We start from the raw sequence: 21,044 nt of genomic DNA, 5'->3' as shown, positions 1-21,044 counted from the left end.
CTAACGACTTGGGTACGTGCGAAATCGTTGAGATATTTCAACGGGTTTTCGTTTACTTAAATTTCGTTTGTTTCGACAGACAATACTCGCGCGCAACGCTGTCGAAAATGAAAAGGTGAACCGGTACAAGTAGGACAATGAATAGAACTCGACGAACTGTTGAGTTTACTATCGGACAGAGTCGCATTTTATTCGAGTGTCGATAATTACTGTTTTTTGTGCTGTCCACGTGTACTGTCGGACGGTCGACCGTAAACAGTCGTGTTTGTGTGGTGTACTACGCGAATGCGCCTCCGTGTATCTAATATTTACTATCAATGACATGCTACTGATAAAACATTAATTATTATTGAGAATGGATATGACCACTGGGTTAGATCTATGTACAATAATGTACACCATTAACACTAATTTGTACTTAGGGTTTCCTGCACACATCTCTGCGACACATAAACATAATTAATTTAATCAGCACAATCGCATTAGTCTTCTCTGATGAACAAATGTCCGTTCAGTAATTAGACTCCTCAAAATAATAATATTTATTGATATCTAAATGTGTGTTTATGGTGTTTGCTCGATTGTGGGCGAGTAGTTTTTGCAATAACATAGTCAAGTTTTCCATAGATTATTATCATTACCTAGATCAAACAATTCTTATTTTTAAACATTTTTGTAGAACAAGGATTCACGGATGCCAAACTGTAAAAAAATAACAACAAAATAGTTCGCTCAATATCTCATAAAACAAGAAAGTGTCAATAACATTAGGACATTAAATTAATTTCAATAAAATATACTAAAATTTCTTAATAGGAATTTTTTTTAAACTAATTAAATATTTATATAATAATTTAAATCCTTTTTCTAGGATCTCGAAGAAATATTCCCAAATAAATATAACTTTTGTACTCAGATACAACATTACTAGAATAATTAAAAATATTTTTGAATGTGTATAAGATAATATTGTGGCTAAAATATGGTTTTTTTTCAATTTTAAATCAAATACTATAAAGAAGAATAGGCAGAGTAGAGTGGTTTAAGAGAAGTATATCCGTACATTGCTAAAGCTAATGAAGTCAAACCGGTTCGATCCAAAATCAACTGAATGAAAATTCTGATTATCGAAAAAATAAACCCCTCTTTTTGACTCCGAAAATATATTTAAACAATAATAGTTCTTCACGCCAATTTTGTTATTTTATACGAGTTATTTTATTTATTAAAATGTGAAACATTATTTGAAGTTTTAAATGATTTTAATAGATTTTAAGTTTAACTGTAACTAGATTTTATGTAAAATAGTACTTGAATTTATCGATGATTTCATATTTTTTCTAGTGCTCATACGTTTCATAAACAAATGAGTTACTATGTCCATAAGAGTTTATGTTTCGAACTAAAACGTGAATATGTAGCTTATAAAATTTTTATTTAGCAGTATTTTTTTGAAATAAAAATTACCCTACTATTGATGAGTGGAGTGATAAGAGAAGATAAGATAAAAAACGAACATATAAGAGGGATCTATACTGTCTCTTATAAGTAGCGTCAATCGTGGATAAGAAAAAATTGATGAGAGAAAATAGACTTAGATGGTTTGGTCGTGTTATAAGGAATCGGAAAATCGAAGAAAGAAGAGGGAGAGGGAGACCAAAATAGAGATTATTGGATGTTATTGAATGTGATATGAAGATGGCTGGTGTGTGCGTAGATGATGTGGGAGATTACGTCAAGTAGAAGTTTAGGATAAGGGTGACCACCCCAAGTAATTCAGAAAAAGAAGGAGAAAAATATTTATATACGGGTGATTGATTAATCGCCGACCACTAAATTTCTCATAAAGTAACAAGAATCTTGAGATTTTTTTTCTACATATAATTACATATATTTTAATTTATAAGTCTATCCCTTATGAGGGTACTAACTTTATTTTAGTAAATGGTATCATACACGTTTGCTAACATTTACTCTATTAAATATTTTTATTATAGTTAAAAAATAAAGTTAATATCCTCATAGAGAATAAGGAATATATCTAAAATATATTTTACAACTTATTAATCGATAAATAAATAATACTAAAAAAAATAATAAAAATTATTATTTTAGGAGAAATTTAGTTTTGTCAACGATAAATTAATCACCTAATGTATATTTCAACATAGCTTATAATGGTTAGTGACTTTTTTGTTATGTATTAATTATTGCGTCAAATTATACTAGTTAAAAAGTTGTTTACGACCAGACATTTTCTTAGTTGCAGTTTATGTATATTACCATATGTAAAAATAAGGTATAGGTCTAAAAAATATTTAACTATTTATAAATCAAGAAAAACGTTACTTAAATAAGTCGAAAAAATAATATATATTAAAATTCTTATTATTTCAAAATAAATTTAGTTGGAAACTAATCACTCTGTATTATTGTCATTCGATTTTTTTGTTAAATGATTCAATTCTCAACAACATTTACATTATCTTGTATTTCTTTTGATAAATTATATTTACCTTAGATCTTTTAGACATATATTACAGAAGAAACTATTGTAAGATGTTTTTGTTTGACTAGTTTTTACATAATTTGTATTGCGTAGATTTTTTTTTGTTACTATTCCATTACTTAGAGCTATTATTAGACTGTTGTTTAAGAGGTTTTTTCAAATGAGTTGACTATCATTGAACAATTTGCATTTATGTAGAATATTATTCTGTAATAAATTAATAGCAAACAAGAATTAAGGTGTTTTTTTTGTAAAAATGAAATACGTCTTATTCTAAAAAGTTGTACATTAAAATAAATATTAAATCTCAATTTGATTAAAATGACCTTCCATAAAATTGTGATAGTTCCATAAAGTAGATTAAGAATGTTGTTTGTGCAAATTAAACATCTTATTTGTTACTTCTTTTAACGCAATATTGGCACAAGGGCAACTAAACTTTACCTATACTTATCGTATTAATTTTTAAGGAGAAAAAATTATAATTATTATTATTATTATTATAACGAAAAAATATATTACATTCCTATAATGGACGTGCCAAAAAGTTAATGTAAAACGATTAACGTTTAATTATAATTGAATAGGTTTTTATGTACTAAATTCCCACAGAATGGTCTAGTTAGTATTGACTTATGTACAGAGACTGATTTTGCAATCGTCATGTCGATTATAAAATTATGATAATTTAAATATTGATTTTTAGTACTTACTGTTCCAAACGTAATTTTTAATATAATCAGATACACTAAAATTGACAATTAAAAAATTTTAAATAGTTAAAAGAAACTCAAATTGTAAAAATTGTTCATTTATAATAGTTAATTATTGTTTTCTGCAATTCACCGATAGTTTCAGTTGTATGGTCTCAAAAAAAGAACCATTTTCACCAAATTTCTAATATACCTGAATGTCATTTTACAGTTAATGATAAGCATCGCGTCGGTAAGGTCCTTGCGACGTCTAAAAAATTGGACCACGTTTCCGCATATTAAACTTCCATAAACTGAAAATCGTCTATGTGATTGAACTCATTAATTATCGACTTAGTACCATCGAATTCGGCGAATATCTAATAGACATATGGTGTTATGCGCTTTTATGGTAAACTATAATATCAGTGGGAATTATTAAATACGTTTAGATAACCATTTTTTACAGTCGATTCAAATGTATTATCATGGTATCGACCATAATTTCGATTGGGGACCAACAATATACTTTTTACTGCGTTGTGTTCACACGTGGGCTCCGAAGAGAGCTGTTCTGGTCGAGGAGGTCGTTCCCCAAAGTGCGTCACGTAACGTCCGCATAGGTTGAGCCTTGGCCGACATCAGATGCGCATTATTCTTATTGTCTACCGCTAAAGACAACAATGAAAGACATGCATCGTTTCTTGTGTCTACGCTCGATCAGTGGTCGCGAAAATAACAATTGCATTGACAAACTCCGACTGCGTTATGATTTTTTTTTTTCATTCTAAATTTTGTCTTTGCTAAAGTCATCTCTTACCAACCCTAAAACAAACAAGGAACGCATTGCGGGCAAGTTTGAAAATCGGCGCATGTGTTTACATCATCGTTTCGATTTTCAATTATTTTCGAGTGGATTCTCCAACAAAAACTCTTAAAAAAGAGTTACGCCGTGCGATGATAACGCAAATAGCATTTCGCAATATTTGTCCCGGGGACACACCAATTCTATTGCAACTCGTTGCGGGATTAGTGTTTCCGGATCGAACGGTCGCACACATTCTCTTTCTCGAGACGGTCATTAGGTAACTACCGAGAGCAGCTGTACACTTGCCGATTATGATTAATGCCGTTTGAAAGCCATTTTAACAGCCGGATCTTGAGAATAACACCTTTATGAAACTCGGGAAATCCCATAGAAAATTTAACCAGGCAGCTTTGTGACATTTTATAGTTCCGCGTACATGACTATTGCAATGATTTTTATTCGATAAATATGCATTGGACGCGTCAACAAATTCATTGTGCAGTTGCCGAATTTCGTATACACGCCAACGGGCCATTTAATGACTTAGTGTTATGGCGTCGTTCAGGGTTGATAAACAAAATGGCATTCTGGCCACGAGATAACTTGACATTTAAGGTCAACAAAGTTATCGCTACGTAGCAGTCTCAAGGTGTACTAGCCCAGACAAAGGTCCAAATTGATTCGACTGCCCTATCATAACACTAGACTATTTAATTATGAAAACATTATACATTATCATGAATATTAAAAAAATAACTTAACGAAATTCCAAAGCGACGTGAATATATTTTTGGGCAGTTAAAAGAAATAATGTGTAAACATATATAATTAACATTGTCGGTCGGGTAAACGAATAATTAGTCGATTTATCGAATAAGACATTTATGAATATTTTAGTCATGAGATGCGGAAAAAATATACAAGGGAAATATCACAGCATTTGAGTCAGTAGAACATTATGAATAAAAATTCGTTAAATGACTGAATAAAAATACACGATTTAAATTCAACGGCGCTGGTTAAAACACGTGCGGAATTAAAACTGATTTTAAATGACTACCACTAGAATACTTTGCATGATCACAAATTTTCTTATGTTTTCTTTATAGAATAAGAATTTCGTTTAGAGTTCACTGAAATCGTGTTGTATGTAGTTTTTTTTCAGAGTATACTTTTATTTTTAAAAATTACAAAATAGTATTTATTTCAGACATGACACGTTTTTCCGAACTTGATTGGATTAAATTAGAAAACCGCATTGAATAAATTTTATAAGTTAACATCACGCAGAAAATAAATATGAAGCATTTAGTTAAAACTGTATGAATGTCCGAAAAATAATATTATAAATATTTATTCTTTTGCCATTGTATGACTCATATTTAAGTATACTGGACTTTAGTGATTTAATAAATGCAACAATTAGCGATAAATAAATTCAAATTGATTTAATTGTCTGAAATTGACTACCACTAACTAATTGAAGCAGTTTTAACGCGAAAAATTTTACGTGTAATAAGCCGACGGGGGTGCTTATGAATAGTTAATTTTAGCCGACGTATATTCAGTGTAATTATCAGTCAGTAATCAGTAATCAACTGGTTTGGCTACCGTTAAAAAGTCAGAAACCATACAGAGAGCTCGGTCTATGAAAATATTTTTTTGTGTTTTTTTCATTCGGTTTGAATTCCTTAAAAATATCTACAAAGTTTAGTTGTGCTGTCTTTTAAGACACGTGCGAAACGATTTCAATTCAAAGTTTCATTTTTTTCGACAAAAACTAATTACAATTTTTTATGAATTTTCTCGTGACACATTTTATGCTGTAACTATTTTTTGCCCGCAAACTATTGATTAATCATTTGTGCATTTTATTTTTAGAGAAGGAAACGAAGAAACCGGTGGCAAGGGTGTGATGTCTTCCGGCGTGGGCAGTTCTCCAGACGTGGTCGCCATGGAACCCAGAGGAGGCAGTGTGGTTGTCAGCAGCGGTGGCGGCGGTGGAATCGTAAACCCGGCTTTCCAACCTCCATCCCTTTTAAGCCAACAAAGCACAGTGTGGACTAGGCGGCAACAGGCCGTGTGTGTCCGGCACGCGTTCAAGCACTATGGTTCTGCCAGCAAACCCAATCACGTTCTCAGCAATCTCAACATGACCGTCGCCAAAGGCACAATGTTAGTACTTATAACCACAGTAACCTGTGTAAGATTAGTCATTTACTTAAGTCGTGTAGAATTTCAAGGAGACTTTGATGTTTCGACATCTCCAACAAATATTTAAGACATTTAGATTCGTGTTAATTGATACACGTTAATGTGTGAAATTACACAAAAGGCTCTTTCAAAAAGTTGATAGTTTTTTCAAAGTTATTTTATGTTTCGGATATTTCAACGAAGGGATTACATTTTGAGAAGATTTTCCATGATATTAAAATAAAGTACATTTAAATTTAATTGATTTAACACTTATAAATAAACGAGCAATTAAAAGTTGGCCTTGATTTGTCTCTTCTAAAATACACGAGTAGTTTTTAAAGATTATTTTAATTGACTATTTATAATCAATTAGACATTATATATCATTTTTCATACAGAATAAAAGTTAAATTGGCCAACATTTTATCACATTTTTATATTTTAATGTATAGCTAATAATATTTAAAAAAATACCAAAAGTTTATTTTTTTGTTTCAACCAAATGAAAGATAAAATATTATTTGTGAAATAATATGTTTAACTGGTCGTTCTGAATTAAAATAATATACAGACAAAAACACTTGTCTGTAAATTTGAAATATTTCACCATTTATACACTTATTCATTATAAACGATAAATATTAATTACAGTTATTGTATCTGTGATCGATACAGAGATATTATACTAAAGACGTTTAAAACAACTTTTTTTTCCTTTGACTTTTTATGAATAGCAGTTTATTACTGTTTTGCTGAATTTCATTAAACACCCACTAGCTGATATTTTTATAACAACTGACTTTTAATGCAATTATTTTGTTATTTTTATTTTACGAAAGTTTTTATTATTTTATATATTTACTGAAATATTAATGTATTAATTCTAACAGGCTCTTAAAATTTAAATAATAATATTAAAAAAATGTTGTTGCTCCATTTCATATTTAAAAAATATTTTGAATAATTTTTTGCATAGGAAACTATAATTATTTTTAAATAAATTTTTTAATCTTACCAACAAATTTATCATTGAAATTAATGATTAACTATCATTTAACGATTAGTACCGGTAGATGCAACACGGTAATGTCAAAACGATAAAATTAATACATTGTTGATTAAAATTCTGAACAGACATAAAAAAAATATGCACACTTTAACAATCACTATTTTATAATATTCCTAGTGATAACCTCTAAACTATGATAGCAATGGCATTTATTTCCAACTTAAGTGTTATTTATTCATTTCAAACGTTATTCTTAAAATGTCCATCAAATCTCTAGTCAACAATCGTTTCAAAAATTCTAATTCGATTATTTGTAAATATAACTAATATAGAAATGTGTCAAACTACATTTTTATTTTTGATTTGATACACCAAAAATCAAATAGCATTGGTTCTATTGCTGTTTCTATTTTCATTAGTGTGTTGAATTTTAATTGAAATTTCCTAATCCGTTCAGAGCATTAACTTCAGTGTGTATTTAAAAAGATGAGTGATTGTTATGTTACGACAGTGATACTAAAAGTATATTACAATTAATTATATTTTATTAGTGTGGATGGCATACTTGATATTGTGGGAGAGTAAATATGTTCATGATAGTATTGCCATTTGTGTGTAACAATACAATGATGTTTTTGGCTAATCGCGCTGTATAATTAATTTTTATTTCCGGGTAAGCGCGTGGTGTGCTAAAAAAAAACTGGTTTCGCGTGTCAACATTTTTATTCCAATCATATAGAACAGACCGCATGTCATGTAATGTTTTTTGTTTTTGTCTTGGAAGCTTAAGGTTTGTGAACCTGCACCGTGCCGTTTCTGTACACATCTCGGCTTTAACTAAAGGGACAATTCGCACGATTCGGCTCGCAAAAGTATTGTTACCGTTGTCTTTATTATGTAAACAGGTGTAAAATAATACTTAAATCGTCTCCGAAAAAGAACGTTTGGGTAGCGTGTAGGAAATAAACGTGCTTAATAATCATTTCCTTAAAAATTATTATTTTGGTATACATGAGAGATTCACTGACAACTCACTCGTTAGTACACACATTATCCTTGTGATGACCTCCAACATTTTATAAGTGTGTTGTGTATTAAAACAACCGGTTTAAAAGTTTCCTATGACCATTGGTTGCAATGTCCATATTTCCATAAAATAATATTTGGTATTGTTATTACTCATTATCAATTCCAATCCTCCAAACGCATACGTCTGCCTAAGATCGTCATCGGTCTTTTCTAATCCACTTTATTGCTTTGATAGCGTCAGCTGTTATATACTTGTTACAACAAAACAATATGACGTTCCAAATGGAACCCAAGTCTGGTTTAATTTCGAATCAAATAATAATGCTAAGTCTTCGGGTAGGACGTTGATCCCATATGAATTATTTATTTTTGGGTAAATGGAATTCAGATAAAAAAATTATGTGCCGAGTGAAATATTTTTGTTAATATTACTTCATTAATTAGTAACGTGACAATAGTAAAATAATTTATTTAATTGAATAATTTAAGAAATTAATTTCTATTTTTTTTTTCATAAAAAAATTGTTGGAAAAAGGACTATCAATATACTTTACTTAATGTATTGTGTGTCTTTGCTACTTAAATGTAAACACACTTGAATCGATAAAATATGAATCATTATTCTCAGTCTCGTGTGATTAAAACTACTAAGAACCATGTTTGCATTTGTATTATATTTACACTTTTGTAGATCAATTTCACCTACTTTTTTGACTGTTAACAAACATATTTTATTTTCATTTATGTTTTAGCAAATTTTTAATTTAAGTCAACATTTTCCATACAGTATAATTAATTAATACAGTTAATGAATTAAATAATTTAGTAACTTTATATGATACTAAAAAAATTCTATAAAATATAAACCGCTAAAGAAAAAATAATTTATTTAGGTTATTTTTCAGTAGTCAGCGTCTTATAATTAAATTCTACTCTATGACGACATCAAGTAGAAAATAAAAATGTACACAATCTTATAACTACCTACGTCATTCATCTTATGGGTTTATCCAACTTTTTTAAAGTATCAATTTTAGTATTTATATACTTATTATAATTGATTGTAATGTAAGGAATAAAAAATGTTGGTATTGGTTAACATTTATTAACATTAAGTTTATTATTTATAAATACATGATTCCAGTCCGGTATGATTAATAACGAACCGGTTTCAAGAGCAATTTTAATATATACATATAATGAAGTAATCCTTAAAAAATAATAACAATGTAAAACATTTGCCGAATAATATGTGAAAGAAACTCGCCGTCCTTCTTTAATCTTAGACTTATAATTTTATTCACTGGATTTTATTTTATTTACAGAAAAATCAATGTGTTTACTATATTGTAGTTTGTCATAAAATTTTATAAAAATTTGGATTTTGTTAGCATATAATTTAAGTATGTTTCAATTAAATACCTAGAATTCCTTTAAAACCATATAAAATCTCGAATAATTTTTTACAAAGCTAATAAAAAAAATAGTTGCATTTAATAATGTACTCAGGATCAAATGTATGTAGGATTGTGTGAGAGTGGGGGTTTACTTCATAATTTAACCAAAAAGAACTTGAATAAGTCTTCTTCACTTTTTTCTTTATTGCTAAATTAGAAGAGAGAAGTCATCAAAACCCATGTAGAGGTTCTTCGGCTGAGTCCCTAGACCCTCTCCAAATGAAATCTGTAATGCGCTATACATATGCGCGTTATAAAAGTATACAATATTTGATAACAATTATTTATCTGTGCTGATATTTTTCAACTAGTTAATATGAATTTTTATTCTATAACAGATATGGACTACTCGGAGCTAGTGGATGTGGAAAGACTACATTGCTTAGTTGTATAGTTGGTCGACGACGACTGAATACTGGGCAAATCTTTGTGCTCGGTGGAAAGCCAGGAACTAAAGGCAGTGGCGTACCTGGAAAACGCGTCGGATACATGCCTCAGGTAAGTCGTGTTGAATCTTAACTGTTGTGTGGTAACAAAGCTGAAATAGGATGTAACAATAGCAATTACATTGTAATAAATAGATAAAAATTTATCCGATCATGCTCAAGTACATCGATCTAGAAATGATATGCATAATCCTTTATTTCTGTTAGAAAAATAACTCTTCAGTTGCACTGTTTGTCCACCTGTAACTGTTAAATAATCGTGAACTTGCATACTTTGAAAAATCACTGTTCATATAGATTAAATGCTAACACGATGAGCAAATATTAAATTTGACAATTTCCTTAGTATACTTGACTATAATAACGATTTCATTTAAGTACTAGTACAAGGTGATTGATGATTATTAATGTTATAAACGAGATGTTTAAAAACAGTTTCCTAGACAGAGTTTACATACGAACAAATTTATTAAATGAGCATCGTAATACTATCTACTTTAAAACTTTGAAATTGTGACTGTTAATAGTTTTTCCTTATGGCAATCAAATAATAATAAGTTTTTAAATGTATAGATAAAATTTAAAAGACTGAAGTTTAGTTATCAAAACACAAATTTATGTTTTTCCCGATAATTTGTCTTTAGTTCTTATTACTGTCTTATTAGTTAAATACAATTCAATAAATCTTACAATTTTTTATACGTTCAATGAAACAACGATGAAAAGTTATTTTTTCTGTAATAAAGACGAGTAATCAAATAATTGTCTTCGTTCTGAGATTATTTATTGAAATTCATTTGAATTTGTGTATGTGGCCGACATAACGGTCTCAAGGCTTAAAGCATTTTCAAGTTATATTTTCGTCATGTTCCAATAACGGCAAGGTTAATCACAGTGGAAACAAGTGATTCTACCGTTTGATTTCAAGGCATATGGAGATGCGTTTGTGCGTACCTTCTCGCGACAACCGTTTTTTTTTTTTTTTTGTTTTGAGGACGATGCCAAGGTCTCGGCGGGACTCTGTCATCAGATTCTGGTGGCAATAACGCGGACGGTTTAATTAACGATTAATCATCGTTAACGCGAATAAAACTTGTAAAAATATTATTTACGATTATTATTATCATTTTTTGTATTCGCACTAACAGTTACGAGTTTTAATGGCTTATACACTCCTAATGTGACGGTCTTGCATTAATTCATTATTTTACAAGACCTCGAAGTATGGTGCAATCAAAGGCCATAAAACTATGAAATAATAAATGTCTCTGCACAATTACTAAAAGAGAGTTTTTTAAATAATGTTATTCATATAATAGATAATGATACGACTAAACGTCTTACTGGTTGAAAAAAATAATGTTCAACGCTAAAAAAAAATAAAAAGTACTACTAAAGTGGTATTTCAAAATAGTAGACGATACGAATCAGAGAAATGACTACGAATTTAGAATATTTCTTTAAATATTTATGTTGAATAATCGTTACTGACGTGAAAAACCCAACACTCATGATCGCCCTAGTAATCACTGCATCTAAAATTGGTGGTTTTTTATGTATTGTTTACATAATTCGAGTGTATGCCGCGGTCAAATAAATTTCTGTAGTAGAGTTCTACAATTATTTTTTAATAATCTATTGATTTCTATTCCTAGTGAATAATTAATTACTATGGATATTAAAATTTTAATGTATATCTAATAATTTAATTCATTATAGTTAATTGTACTAAATTAATAATTTTTTTCGATCTTGCTCATAGAAAAAAAAAAATTGAATGAATAAATATTCTTTTTCCATATATATTATTATATTTAATGATAAATATTTTTTGCTAGTCTATATAAAACATTAGGAATATTACTATTTTTTTCCATTAACTTATGAATTACGGTGAATATCTAGTACAGACCTTGTGTTTTTTTATTTATTTAATAACTTTAAAATATAAAAGAAGGTTTGGTTGTAAACTTGTAAAAATATTCCGATAATTCAAGTATTCAAATAAGTCTATTTATTATATATACCAATGCACTGACTTAAAACAAGCAAAATTTTATTTTCACCTTGGTTCCCCAATATTACACAATTATTTTATTACAAACATTTCAAGTTATTTATGTATGCACACTTTGTTTATTGACGCTTTTAATCTTTAGCCGCTCATTGAGATGATATTTATAATTCTTCTTAGGTCAGTTTTTTGTTGCAAATATGATTGGCTACAACATGTATAAATCTCATATTTCATTAACTTCTTTTTTTATTAAAGTATAGAATGGGAATAAATAATTCTAGAAACATTTTATTAAATAAAATCAATGAAATATAATATAGTATTTTTAAAAATAATATTAATTCTTAAGTGTAGGTCTGATCAACTAATAACAAATTATACTCTGATAAACATCTTATAACACACATATATAAATCTATCTGTGTTGGATATTAACAACTAACATTAGAATCATATAGTTTTATTTTCTACACTTTTTACTCTTAACATTTTGCACATTACAATACACCTAATTTACTGATTTAATTAAAAATTTTTTTTTAATGAACATGATATGAATTGATTTTATATTTTACAATAATATTTCATTAAAATAATATTTATTATTATTTATAATATAATAAAAATATATATTGAAAATGAATATTAATTTATTAATTTTCATTATAACGCAATAAATAACATTTTTTGACATTAGATTAATTATTTTTAATTCTGTATTATTTTCGTGCAACACGATTTTTCCTTGTGTATTTATGACTAGTGTAGTATAGGATCGTCATTATTGAGTGCATTAGCAATCAAACCTCGTAATGATATTATAATTGACACATTATACACACAGCGCACATAAGACTACTGAATATATAATTACCGCGTTCCTTGACGTAACTAGTTGTCGACGCCTTCGCTAAATAATAATAATATGTTTACTGTGGTTTAAGTATAAAAATAAAACCATGTGTATAAAGATATGTTGACTTCCTTAATTATTTATTTATATTAAATGAGATATTCGTCTAAAAAATAGCATTTGTTTTTTCTTTTATATGTTTAAAAAATATATCATATTTTACAATAGAAAAAAAAATCTCATTGTTTTTATTGTTGATTTAATCAAATTGGCTGAGAGTTTTGCATTAAAATTAGTAGACTTTTTTTTTTTTTTTAAACAAACGGGTCCATCTTAATATTTTTTCTTTTTGTTCTTTAGACACCCAAGCGTATAAGATTTAATCTATAGAATGTATTCACTTATTGAATTCACGATTTCTCTTACATTACAGTACCAAATGGTTTCCCCACTAGAAAAACATTCGTAGTGGCTTCATAGTGTTTGTTCAGCAATTAGACTTTAATCATTTTTTAACAAACTACTGGAAATAATTTCGGTAAAATCTGCGCCAGGCACTTTCATACTAGTACAGAAACTTTTCCACTTAACTAGATTCGATTTTCGTTCATATAAAAGTTTGTAAATTACATTAATCATCAGAGTACAATTTTATAGTTTATACATGTAAACACGTAGTACATAAGCTCACGTGCGCAGAAAGAACGTTTGTTGTAATGCAATATTTATATTCTGTTAATTTTAATGTAAGCAGTTTATTGCATTGTTTGAGTTTTAATATATAATGAACAAACAAATCAAAAAATATCAGTTGTACAGTAATATATAGACCACTAGTATTTTACATTTGATTTTATGTTAACATGTAACAGAAAACTCGATTGCCATGATCTCAAGTTGATGCAAAAAGGAGCTGAGTACATTTTGACTGAATTTATCTGAAATATTTATTGATTTAAAAAAATATTAAAAATTTTCATTTTATGCTTTTTGGATCAATTACAAGTTGAATGTTACGATGGCCAACGTTTTAACACTAATAATTTACAAAAACTTTTACTATTGATAAAAAATAATTATGTTATTTTTGTATGCGATTACTTTATTTACTTGTACACCGTACACAGAAATTGAATTGCGAATGTATGAAAAGAAGTGTGTCAACTGAATTCTTGTAACTCTTCTCTTTTTATAAAATAAGAAAGCTATAGTACCCCAACATGCATATTACTCATTAACGATATTAACTTACACGAATACAATTTTATTTACATTTTATATAACTTCGATGTAATTTATTACTTGAGTGAAAATTAAAAAAATTTATTTTTGGGTTCTTGAAATACTTATACTCATTACAAGTTACTCTTAGATGATTTTTTAATGAAGCTATTCGATAATTTTTTCTCAATATTAATACATTTTAATATTTAGAATATAATATATAATAAAGATTCAGTCAACATTTAAAAACAGACTTAATTTTCAAATAAGTACATTATGAAATTTTAATATATGATCTTTAAATATGTTCTTATATGAAGAAATAATATTGACGTAATTAACTTCGGCTTTGTTAATTACGCTTATCAATTATCGAAAGTTTAGGAAATAAGATTTAATAAACCTAATTTATTTTAAAATTATTCTTAAAGGAAATAGCTCTATACGGAGAGTTTTCCATTAAAGAGACGATGATGTATTTTGGTTGGATATTTGGCATGGAAACGTCAGAAATTAATGATAGACTGCAATTTTTGTTGAACTTTTTAGACTTACCTAGTCAATCCAGACTAGTGAAAAATCTTAGGTAATTGTATTTAAACAAATTATTAAAAGATTCATATCACTTAAATAAAAAAACATATGGGCAATTTAAAATTGTTTATGTTTTAGTGGTGGTCAACAAAGAAGAGTTTCATTTGCAGTGGCTCTCATGCATGATCCAGAACTTTTAATTTTAGATGAGCCTACTGTTGGTGTAGATCCTTTACTCAGACAAAGGTTATTAAAACTTTAACCAATTGTAATTTTTATATATAGTTATAATAAATGTATATTTTTTTTAGCATTTGGAATCATTTAGTTCAAATTACTAAAGATGGACATAAAACTGTTATAATTACTACGCATTATATTGAAGAAGCTAGGCAAGCACACACAGTAAGTTTTTAAATTAACCTAAAGAAACATAATATTACTGTAACAAAACTAACATATTTTTTTAACCATAGATTGGTTTGATGAGAAGTGGAAGACTGTTAGCCGAAGAATCTCCAAGTGTTCTCTTATCTATGTATCAATGTCAGTCGTTAGAAGAAGTATTTTTAAAATTGAGTCGAAAACAAGGCTCAGATGGACAAGCACAAGAAGCTCCAGTAAACATATCAAATAATATTTCACTTGTAAGTTTTAATTAAATTATATTCCTTTGGTATGTTCAAAGAAAATTTAATTATCACTTATGAGATATTGATTAATGTAAAGTATAATTACTATAAAAGCCTTATAAAATTCACCGAACATGAAAAAAAAAAATTAAAACTAAGAACCGAATTTTGTAAATAAAGTGTTTATTTTGATATTTGTACTATTTCGGGTTTGGTTATTAGTCCGGTATTCGGCTTTTATAATCTTTGTCCTATCATTTAACAACTTGTGTATTATTATTAATTCACTATTTTAAAATTAGGCAACATTACACTGGGGTAAAAAAGATGAACCAGTATACGTCACTGAAGAGAGTGGTGTTGTTGGCTTAAATTTCCATCAATCTAAAGAAGTTCTTGTTCAAGATCAGAACAACGGTGTTAATGGAAAACTCGCAGAGATGCAAATGATGGAACCCCAATACGACTCAAGTTGTTGTGAAATTACAACTCCAGGAAAAACAAAGGCCCTCTTACAAAAGAACTTTTTGAGAATGTGGAGAAACGTTGGGTAAGACATTAAAATCATTTGATACAATACAAGTATTTGAATGATATTAATTATAAAATTATTATATTGAAATTTTCAGGGTGATGTTATTTATTTTTGCACTACCAGTAATGCAAGTCATCCTTTTCTGTTTGGCTATTGGTAGAGATCCAACCGGATTACATTTAGCCATAGTGAATAAAGAAATGAACTGGGAAACTAAGGACTGTCCGATTTATGATAATTGTACTTTAAGTATGTTCTCTTGTAGATACTTAGATACATTGCCAAAAGAAACTGTCATTCTAGTGAGTAATTTAAAAAATTTATTAAAAAAATTTATAGTGTGGTATTTATGGTAAATAATTTTTCATAGGACTATTATGAGGACCCGGAAAGTGCTATAGAAGCCGTTAGAATGGGAGACGCATGGGGTGCGTTGTATTTCACGGAGAACTTTACTGAAGCTCTTGTTGCTCGTATGGCATTGGGTAGAGATTCAGACGATGAAACTTTAGATCAGAGTGAAATTCGAGTATGGCTCGATATGTCAAGTAAGTAAATCTATAGAAACTTTTAGAGAACAGTTAATTGTAATTTGAGTCATTAAACATAATAAAACGGTTTTATAAGTTTCTGCAAATGTTGTGCAAGTGTTTTAAACATATAATTGTTTTTTGCAAATTTATTTTGATTTTAAGAAAAATGATTGATATCATTTGATTTGAGAGAATAGCATAATATGACGTATCTATAAGCTTTATGAAAAAAATTAAAATTTTTAATTTCAGATAGTAAAATTTGAAAATTATTATTTCGGATTTAAAAATAATGAATTTTGAAATAATGAAATGATACCGGAATAATTTTTAGAAAAATTAAATGATTTTTTTAATTATTCATATATTAATTAAATTAATTTTTTAGTAGTTAAATAATTTTCAGAAAAATGATTGAATTTCAACTCTTACATTAAAACTTAGTAAGTAATTTGAATTAAGAATTCAGACTATAAACATTTTTTAAAGTTTAATATAGGAATTATTTCCATCATTAGTAATTATACAAGAATACACTTCCCCAAAGAAAAAATATGTTTGATATCTTTAGAAAATGAAGTCCATTAACATGTATAAGTCATCAATGATGTTAATTTTTATAATATATTTATTATATTTTAGATCAACAAATTGGATTGATGTTGAATAGAGACTTACAATTGTCATATAGAGATTTTGGACAAGGTTTACTGAAAAGTTGTGATCAAAATCCAAAACTTGCCGATATTCCTATTCAAGTTAGTCGATTTTTATCTTATTTTTAATAAAACTAATTAATTCTTGATTTCATTATTTCTTTAGTTCAAAGAACCAATATATGGAAGCGCGGACCCAAGTTTCACAGATTTTGTTGCACCAGGAGTTATTTTGACGTTAGTAATAAAAAATATTTTAAAATTAAATTTCAAACGATTTACAAATTTTATCTGGTTTTTAGAATTGTTTTCTTCTTAGCAGTCGCACTCACATCATCAGCCTTGATTATAGAACGTACAGAAGGACTCTTAGATAGGAGTTGGGTGGCTGGTAAATATAAATTAATTATTTTACATCATATTATTAAATATATTAATGGCCTAGTATTCATGTGCTTTATTGTTTACTTCTACTAAAATATCTATATCGCTATATAACTTTTTGTTACCGGTATAGATATAAATTTATATAAATATAATAGTTTCTTGATTTATATGAATGTCGTTTAAAAATTTTGTTGTTTGTACATTTCATAAACAATAGCTAATAATTTTAGTTTTTTGAACATTTTAATATTAAAAATTAAAGTCCCATTGTCGAAAATGTTTCCATTTTCGATTTATATCGTAGGTCTTCTAAATATCGTGAGCTATTCATATTTTTATTATTCATTTTGTTGATGAATTTATAAATTTTTAGCAAGATCAAAATATTGTTTTGTTTGTAAATAATTAATAGTGTAAACTAAAAATTTTGAATAGAAAATTCAATTTTTTTCTATTGTGTAGGACTTAAATTTCCAACAAAAAAACAGGTAATATAAATTTTATTTAAATTAAATTTTTTTTATTTATAAATACAATTAATAATTTTTTGAAGAAATTTTTTATGAAACGCTCGTTAATAGCTGTAAAAGATATTTTCGTTTATAACCAATTAATGTATTTCAGTAATATTGTGGAAATTTTAAGGAATAAAAAAATATGGTGGTGTCTAAAGAATTTTATTACAGGTGTCACTCCTTTGGAAATATTGTTTTCACACGTAATAACCCAGTTCGTCGTGATGTGTGGGCAAACTGCATTGGTATTAATTTTTATGATACTTGTGTTTGGAGTGGAATGTAAAGGAGACATAAGTTTGGTCATAATACTCACCATCTTACAAGGTCTATGTGGAATGTGTTTCGGTGAGTTATTAGATTGGGGTTTAGAATTATATTTTTCATAGTTTTATTTTACTAATAATAATAATAAAATTTATTGTAATAGTAATTTATTATTATTACTATAATTTTATTTGAAAAGATAAAAATATCTATTAGAATTTTTATTAGTGTTGATAATTATGATAATTCATTATTTTATTTATATAGGTTTCGTTATATCGGCAATATGTGAACTTGAGAGAAATGCCATTCAATTAGCTCTCGGAAGTTTTTATCCAACCCTATTGCTCAGTGGTACGTATAATTTTTTTAAATTGTACAAAAGTATCTTACAAGTAGTTCATATAAGTAGCAACTATTTTAAATATGATATTCATTTTGTTTATGAATTATGAAAATACGTATTTTAATGGATGTATTGATTCGTTGTTGTATATAAATAAATTTATACAATTATTTATTTTAATCCATAATAACTTGATAGAATAGAATGAAAAAATTATTTTCTGAAGGAATTATAATTCATTAAGACCCCCTCATTGTTGCATCATCATAGTTTAATATAATGGTTAAGTTTTCAATTACACCAATATGGCATGCATTGAACATTAACTATAAATATTAAATGTCATTAGGTTATATAAATAAGTTAAAAAAAGTTTTAATTTGCTATTGGTTTTTAAAAATATGTTTTTATTATTTTGTTATTGAACAATAAGTTAATTACACCATGTACGTGATTTATTTAGCTGTACGTCTTTTAAAACACCAATTTTGAAATTGTATTAACTTGATCTAAGATAACACTATTGGACTTTATACAGGGTGGCCCAGCACTCACTGACAACTTAAATAACTTTTGATCCAGTTAATATTTTTAACTGATTTTTTTTTTTAATAATAGTTATACATTAGGTCTATAGCTATATCTCAATAATTAATTTTTTTACATTTTATTAAAAATATTAATTATTTTTAAATTTTAAATAAAATGTAAAAAAAAAATCTAAAATAGCTATTTTGTAGAATAGAATTTAAGAAAAATTTTAGTAAAAAAATATCTTATTAATATTCAGTAGTATTCAGTATTCTGTAGCATTTTAAAGTTTGTGAAAATTTGAATATTCATGTATCATTTTACGGTATTAAACATTACAAACTTGGCATTAATACCATGATAAGAAATTTGATAAGGTAATTATTACTTATCACTCTCATTCAAATGTATAAGTCATTTTCATGGAAAAAGTTACACACCTCCAAATTATAGTAATTATGAAAAGATAGTGTTTTCTTCTGTCCTTTTCTCAATACGTATTTCAATGTTTAATACCATAAAATAATACATGATAGTATGAAAAAACTGATACAAATATTGAATTGATTTTGCTGTAAATGCACTAAACGATTCGGACTTTGTTCAAAAAAATAGCTAATACTTTTTGGGTTATCTCATACGTGATAATACATAAAACAAATTGTTAATATAACATACATTATATCTAATGTTATTTTGATTAAATTTTTTTAAGAACATACACTACTTAAATATTATGACAATTTGTTGCTACCGTAATTTGTCTTACTTGTACAATGAAATTTATATAGTTTATTAAACATTGTCATTAATTATGGAAGCTAGATTAATGATGGCAATATATTGAAAATGTTCTTCTTTACAGGTGTCATTTGGCCAGTAGAAGGTATGCCAGTACTATTACGATATGTTAGTTACTGTTTGCCTTTGACTATGGCAACCACTTCACTTCGAAGTATTTTAACGAGAGGTTGGAATCTACTAGAGCCCGACGTCTACTTGGGTTTCATATCCACAATTTCATGGATAGTGCTGTTCCTGTCAATAAGTATGGCTGTACTGAAGTTCAAGCGCGGTTAAGTCGTATATCAACTTATTCTCGTATTTTACCACACTCAACCTGATTATTAGTTATATTGTGTTAATATTTGTGCATTTGTTTCTTATGTATATGATAGTATAACATAATAGTATTATTATTAATATACGTGTTGTGAGAAAGGTGGAGAAAGTATGCTAAAATGACGACTTATTGGCGTCAAAAATATATACAAAACTCCACATTGCCTCTCCATATTCCCACGTGAATTAAGTGGCGTTATATAAAATAGTATTCTTATAATATTATCTCAATATTCTATTGTGACATACTTCTGACATTACCGTCCAAAATTATTTTATAGAATATAATATATTAGACAAACTATTATTGCTCAGTACATATTTTTTACTTAATTAAAATACAATAAATATTTATATTCTACGAATATGTTTTAACTTACATCACCAAATATCCATTGTTATTTCTTTATAGTTTGTATCTTACAAATTAAGGGCTGTTGATTATATTTAATGTAAGTTTGTTTTTTACCAACTTTCTTTCGCTTTGTAGTGCTCAATATAGATTTCTAGATTAAATAAATTATATAATAGGTATATTAAATCGTAGTTGACTTACAGCACTTCGACTTATTATATTATTTTTAATATATTTTGTGATTGGTTTAATATTATGATTAGCAGAGTACAAGGCGAGTGCTGACAATAAAGTTAGTCCTCTCGCTTCAGTATTATCATGTGTATATATATATATTTAGTATTATTATTTTATTAATATTTTATTAGAATTTTATTATTATCATTACTCT

General features: G+C 27.5%; 1 protein-coding gene across 4 annotated transcripts in view; it reads left to right on the top strand.

Annotated features, from left to right (window-relative positions):
• The window catches only part of LOC126907922 (ABC transporter G family member 23), a 36,886-nt gene extending 16,126 nt beyond the window's left edge, over positions 1-20,760 (top strand). For 3 of the 4 annotated variants that reach the window (XM_050689611.1, XM_050689613.1, XM_050689614.1), the window contains exons 2-16: positions 5,891-6,184; positions 10,039-10,198; positions 14,672-14,826; positions 14,913-15,020; positions 15,086-15,179; positions 15,251-15,421; positions 15,709-15,956; positions 16,036-16,243; positions 16,312-16,489; positions 17,117-17,232; positions 17,297-17,367; positions 17,433-17,521; positions 18,204-18,380; positions 18,567-18,653; positions 20,042-20,760. In XM_050689611.1, the coding sequence (XP_050545568.1) occupies positions 5,891-6,184; positions 10,039-10,198; positions 14,672-14,826; positions 14,913-15,020; positions 15,086-15,179; positions 15,251-15,421; positions 15,709-15,956; positions 16,036-16,243; positions 16,312-16,489; positions 17,117-17,232; positions 17,297-17,367; positions 17,433-17,521; positions 18,204-18,380; positions 18,567-18,653; positions 20,042-20,256 (2,371 nt within the window). In that variant the 3' untranslated portion in view covers positions 20,257-20,760. Of the gene's footprint in view, positions 1-5,814; positions 5,835-5,890; positions 6,185-10,038; positions 10,199-14,671; positions 14,827-14,912; positions 15,021-15,085; positions 15,180-15,250; positions 15,422-15,708; positions 15,957-16,035; positions 16,244-16,311; positions 16,490-17,116; positions 17,233-17,296; positions 17,368-17,432; positions 17,522-18,203; positions 18,381-18,566; positions 18,654-20,041 lie in introns of those variants that run through there. The other variant, XM_050689612.1, reaches the window with a different exon arrangement.
• Positions 20,761-21,044: the final 284 nt, after the last annotated feature.

Source organism: Daktulosphaira vitifoliae, unplaced genomic scaffold (assembly GCF_025091365.1).
Source record: "Daktulosphaira vitifoliae isolate Bord-2020 unplaced genomic scaffold, ASM2509136v1 Scaffold_5, whole genome shotgun sequence".
Taxonomy (NCBI): domain Eukaryota; kingdom Metazoa; phylum Arthropoda; class Insecta; order Hemiptera; family Phylloxeridae; genus Daktulosphaira; species Daktulosphaira vitifoliae.
The sequence above is the reverse complement of the archived record's forward strand: the minus strand, read 5'-3'. Positions and strand labels throughout refer to the sequence as shown.